The 5,559-nt window shown below is 41.5% G+C and overlaps 1 protein-coding gene across 1 annotated transcript; it reads right to left on the bottom strand.

The window, feature by feature from the left end:
* Positions 1 to 6: 6 nt before the first annotated feature.
* On the bottom strand, positions 7 to 4,267 carry LOC107215815. The gene is made up of 4 exons (XM_015652176.3): positions 4,174 to 4,267; positions 3,332 to 3,648; positions 1,812 to 1,855; positions 7 to 859 (listed from the first exon to the last, which is right to left on the bottom strand). The coding sequence occupies exon 4, from the start codon at positions 759 to 761 to the stop codon at positions 102 to 104; it is 660 nt and encodes a 219-aa protein (XP_015507662.1). The 5' UTR covers positions 762 to 859; positions 1,812 to 1,855; positions 3,332 to 3,648; positions 4,174 to 4,267; the 3' UTR covers positions 7 to 101.
* Positions 4,268 to 5,559: the final 1,292 nt, after the last annotated feature.

Here is a 5,559-nt window from a genome sequence, read left to right as displayed (position 1 = left end):
ACTGGTCATTTCTGGAAATCCGACTCATGTGATTCTCTGCTGACTGCAGCCTTTGTTTCCCTGCTCTGTGGCTGAATGTCACAGCATCCTGTTCGTCATGATTAAGGTGTGAGCTCAGCGAGGCCGGCAGTGCGGATGAAGCCGCCGGCCAGGCCCGGCTCTGCCTGCACCGTGGCCCGGGCCTGCTGCGGGCCCGGCTCCGGGGCCTCGGGAGCCTGAGCTCTGCTGCGCAAACGAGCCTTTCTGGCAGGGCCAGCGCTGCCCAGGGCCAGCGGGTCTTTGAAGTGAAACGGCCCTAGGCGAGGAAAGAAAGATAAAAGCGGGGAGATGCGCTCTAGGGCACCTCGGCTGGGACCTCTCGGTCTCCTCTGTGCCAGCAAGTGACCTGCCACCCTGCCCTCACCCTGCGAGCGCCATTCGCAGCCACGCGACGCGCAGGGAGGCGGCTCGGGCCCGTCGGGTGATTTCTGTGTCGGAGCAGGGCCTGAAGGGCCCCGGTTCCAGCTGCAGAGCTCCTCTGGGTCAGGAACTCCAGCTTTAAACTCGCCTGCGTCTTGCTGCTTCTCGTACCGATCGTGCCTAGGTTGCCTTACGGTCGCCCGCCTCTGCTGCGCCGTGTGTAGGGGAGCCAGGGTGATCCCCATCTCCTGGCTCATCCCCACCTGAACATTTCTGTGGTTTGTCATCTGCTCCGGTTCTTCCTGCGGCACCTTTCCCTTGTGATGTCTGGGAACAGAATGAGGTGTGCCGAGTGCTCGCATCTGCTGTTCTGTGGGGGAGGCGTTCGGGGTCTGGCAGCAGAATGGCAGCTCCCTGCTGTTGGCTCAGGGTGTTTGGGTTAGGAAAACCAAGGTAATATCTGCAGAAAAAGATTTACAATTCAAAGCTTTGTCAACATTGTTTCCTAAATTTGATGAAGGACTGAAAAAATGGTTAACTTGGAGAGTCATGGACTTTTTATTTGTATTTTGCATTGGAAAAGGTGCTGAAAAAAACACCCCAGAAAACTGTAAACTTTTGAAACATGGTGTATTTAAAAATAATACTGAGTAATAATCACTGAGTGCTTTAGAAAGGTTAATGCTATAATCTGGAAATGCCGTGGAGAGATTGAACTCCATTTTATAACGCTGTGTTATGCTTAGTTGATGACCATGATCAGTCCTCATTTATGGCAGAGCATATAGAGAGGACCAGGAATACACTGCTGCAGTGGTAGACTTTCTTTGTCCTGAAGGTATTCAGGTGAATAGAATGAATAGAGCAGGCTCCAGCTGCATCAAGGCTCTTGACTCTGGCAGAAATGGAAATGTTAAATGAAAGAGAACAAAAAAACAATTATGTGTTTTACGAGGATGGAAATTAGATTCCTTAAATCCTATTTCCAATCAATAGAAAAAATGTATCCTCCTTTTGTCTCTGGTAGATGAGGTTGGATCAGATCCCCGTGAGGCTGTTCCTGATTAATTGCTTCTCAGTTCAGACCTGCACAGGTCTCGAACAGTACAGAGAGGGGTAAATTGTCTCAAAGCCTGGTGGTCCCATGCCTCGTTTTTCATCTCGACACAGTCAGTCCAAGGGTAAATTACTTTTTAGGTCTTTACTGAACATCAGCTACTAGTTCTGGATTGTGCTGTTTAGTCAGGACTGGATTGTTTTGACCAGCAGTGAAATCAAAAGGGTCAATATTTTTCTATGCTAATTATCCATCTCTTAGTAGTCTGGTAGCAGAAAGACCAAAGAGAAGTATTCACAAAGCTAAATCATCATTTGAAAAGTATTGAAAGAGACAGAACTTCAAAAATGTTTACCTGATAAAGCCATTTCAGACTCCAGGTTGCCTTCCTCTATAACACTGTGGATAAACAGTGTAATTCTGTCAATAAAATTTATATATCTACTTGAAGAAAGAGAAATGAGATTTATTTTATCGATTGTTCCCAGTGATACCTGAAAAAATGCTTCTATCTAACAGGGTGCTGTAACAGCTGCCTGTACTAGCAAGAGCTTTGATCTCTGGAAATCATATTTTACATTTTCTTATTCAACGTAAGACATTTTGTAGTGTCCAAACCTGTGCTAAATGTGATTTCACTAGTGTTCCACATTCCTGTGAAGACTTCAAAAATATTGAACATAAAAGTCCCTTAAGAATGTTTGTCATGAGCAGGAATAAATATTCCAGCTGTATTTCAACCTCATGATGAACTAATCCAAGCAGAAAGGTAGAAAGTCTGCAGGTGGAATATCAGTTATCAGCTGGTCTAGTTCTATGGCTGCTACTCTTTCCAGACAGGTTTAGAAGCAATATTTACCAAATATTTTAAACCAGAAATAATTCTAATTATTCTCTAGACAAATGGTAATAGTGAATTACTGTTTCTTTTAGGAACAGCTTTGTTATTTACCTACATTTTTTGTGAAGCATATTCCTCTTGCTTAGAGTGGAAAGGCTTAACCACAAGAAAATAAATGCAGCCCAAGCGCAAAATTTATTTGTTCGTGGAGTGGTAATAAAAAACATTATTTTGTATGGTTTGTTACCAAGACTAAATATTAATTATTAAAATGTTATATGACAAAGTAGCAAATGTTGTATCTGTTATTCTGCTAACAGAAATACACAGAACTCATGTGAAGAAAAGTGTTCATTTAAATAATTAAATTTCTTAGAACAATTATGTCAGAATAAAAAATTCCCTCTTATTTGATAGTGTTTACTTATAATCCTATTATTTTTGAGTGCTAATTACAGAGATATATGAAACTTGCACCAAATCCTATTTCCATCTCTTAAAGCCTCAAATTAAATAAAAGATTCACCAAATGAAGACATATGACACCTAATCACAGAAATAAATATTTCCAATAAACAAATCTGATTTTATCTTTCTAGAGTTTTAATAGCTGAAGTAAAATTTTTTCTGTGATTCTAAATTAGTATTCACCAGATATGGATACTTTTTCCTTATTGTAAGAATGTCAAAGTGGATTTGTTTCTTTCAGTCCCTAGATTGTTCATATGTTTCCTTTTGTCAGAAAATGCAGAAATGACATGCAAGGGAAGAGGATGCTGTGAAAATCCCTGTGCAGAGCTGACATGCTTGCTGGTGGTGCAGCTCAAATTGAAAAACACCAAGAAGACACTAACAAAATAGCAGATCTTGTAACTTCAAAAGCAAAGATAATATTCCAAGAAAAATATTTCTGTATTTCATATCCAGCTATTTGTTAAATAACTTAATGATAATCAGCGCAAAAAAAATTATTTAGTAGATTTATACTCTCTGTTATGGTTAATTCTAGAAAATACTGGGAAAAATTTGCTCACTGTCAGTCTTGGGAGCAGCCTCAGTCAAAAGCAAGCAGATTGCCAGGCAGCTCTGGCTCACGTACTGTAGCTTGAGCTCAGGTTAAAGCTGGGCACAACAGTGTTTGCAAATGTGCAGTCTGCTGGTCACGTAGGAGGCAGTGGCCCCTGCCCCAAAACTAGCCTGCCTTTGCTGGCAGGTTTCCAAACAGCATCCAGCACAGAACGGTCTATGGGTCAGCAGTTTGCTCCCATGAGGGGCATCCTTGCAATTCATCACGCTGTATTTTGGACAGCTTTTCCTGTCTCCAAACAGTCAAGTGATTCAACCACATGTCCTGTGAGGGTAAGGAGAGAAATATGCTGAGGAAAAACAAAAGCTACTTATGTTCAGGTCAGCCTGCAGTGTTTGGCTGCTAACCAGAAAGTAACTCCTTATGCTGTGTAGTTAAGAATCCCATAAAAAAATTGATCTTAAACCAGAGTCTTAGTGACCAAACTCATGCTGTCTCATGTAGAGAATCTAAAGTCCCAATAAAAATCAAAGAGCCTATTCTAATTCTCCGAGCTACTCTCCCTATATTAGATTTAGAAACTAAAATCTACATCCTCTCTTATAAGAATTGGGATTAATAGGGAAATCAGGAAAACCTTAAGGTACCCACTGAGTAATCAGAGTAAAACAAAATACTTTTCCTTTGTAGACGTAATGGAAGTTTAAAGGAAAATATTCACTCATTCTGCTATAACACTCCACATGATAGTTTTTCAGCATTGTTGGTATTAAAAGGCTAACAAATTATCACCTGATAGCTGTCAGCAGACCAAGCATTAGTATAAAAGATGTGATGTATCTAATTTACCTTAGATAGAGCGTCTCCGAAGACTTTGAGCCTTTAGCTCTGTAAATAGCTGAAAAATGTCTGTGGTTTCCAATTTCATTGAACTGGCTGATGGGGGAGGCTCAGCTGATGTGATGTTTAACCTTCCTTTCTTAATATTACATCGTGTAATATTGGCTAACTCATCTGTTTCCCAGCTGACTTTTCCAAGTTCCTGGAACGGGGAAGGACACGAAAGTTTGGAGTTTTCTTGTTTTGTTTTGTTCTGATTTTGTTTTGTTTTGTTGTTTTTGATTTGTTTTTTTCTTTTTATCTCCTCAATTTACTGTTTTTTGTGAGCATCTGGCAAAACGTTGGAAGGACAAGGTCTTTGAAAAAAATTAATGTCTACTCCAGTCTGAATATAAGTCATCTATATGCTCTGTATCTATGTAATAATTCTCTCCAGAGACTTGCAAGGAAACAAAACAAAATAAAACAGAAGTAGCAAGGAGGGGAAGAGACCTTGAGAGGTCTGTAAGACCAACTTCCTGCTCCAAGCAGGGTCAGGAATGAGATCAGATGTTGTTGTGCAAGGCTCTGTCCAGCCAAGGTTTGGAAATCTCCAAGGACAGAGGTGGTTTCTCCTTCCTGTGCTGTATGTGTCGGGGAAAAAAGCTTATGCTTACCTCCAGCTTCACTGGCCTGGCTCAGCTTGCTGCATGCCAGGGCACAGACCTGCCCCTGGCTCTAGTGCCTCACTGCTGGGCTCTGCCTGTCTGGGGCAGGGCTGCCCCTTGCAATCTGACCCCTTTCTCATCCTGTCCCAGCCTCTCCACAGCATGCCCTTGAGCACATTGACTGGTCTGTTCCCATTTGGGGTCATCTGCAGGTGACCAGTGTCAGGAAAATTAATCCAAAAACACCAGAGGTTTTTATGTCAAAAAGGAGACAGAGGAGTCCTTTTACTTCATTTGAGTAAAAGGAGAGGCCATGGGGCATTGCCCTGGGGTCTCTCCAATTTTTGGAGGATGCAGCCTCCTTTTTATCCTAAATTCACAGCCACATGTCCCTCTCTCTTTCCCCACTGGCTGAGCTACTTGAGTGGTGCAGACTTCCCAGAATGCCTGATAAAGATTCCCCTCTAATGTACAACTCTCCCTCTTAAGTTTTAATTCTCATGGAATTTATAGTGTTCCCCCACTGTCTCTTTCATCTTTAAACATCCAGTTTCATTTATCAGCAAACATACAGTTTGTTTCTAAAGGCAAATATCTTTTTTCCATTCATCTATCAGTGGAATCTTTCCCAATGTTTGTTTTATCTCTCAGATAAGACCCACTGCTTGTTTGTAAAGACAAATCCATCATTTCTCTCAGCAGTATTTGCAATGAGTGATTTTTAATTTTTGTAAGGATTTATTGTAAT

The sequence above is a fragment of the Parus major genome, chromosome Z, assembly GCF_001522545.3.
Source record: "Parus major isolate Abel chromosome Z, Parus_major1.1, whole genome shotgun sequence".
Taxonomy (NCBI): Eukaryota; Metazoa; Chordata; class Aves; order Passeriformes; family Paridae; genus Parus; species Parus major.
The sequence above is the reverse complement of the archived record's forward strand: the minus strand, read 5'-3'. Positions and strand labels throughout refer to the sequence as shown.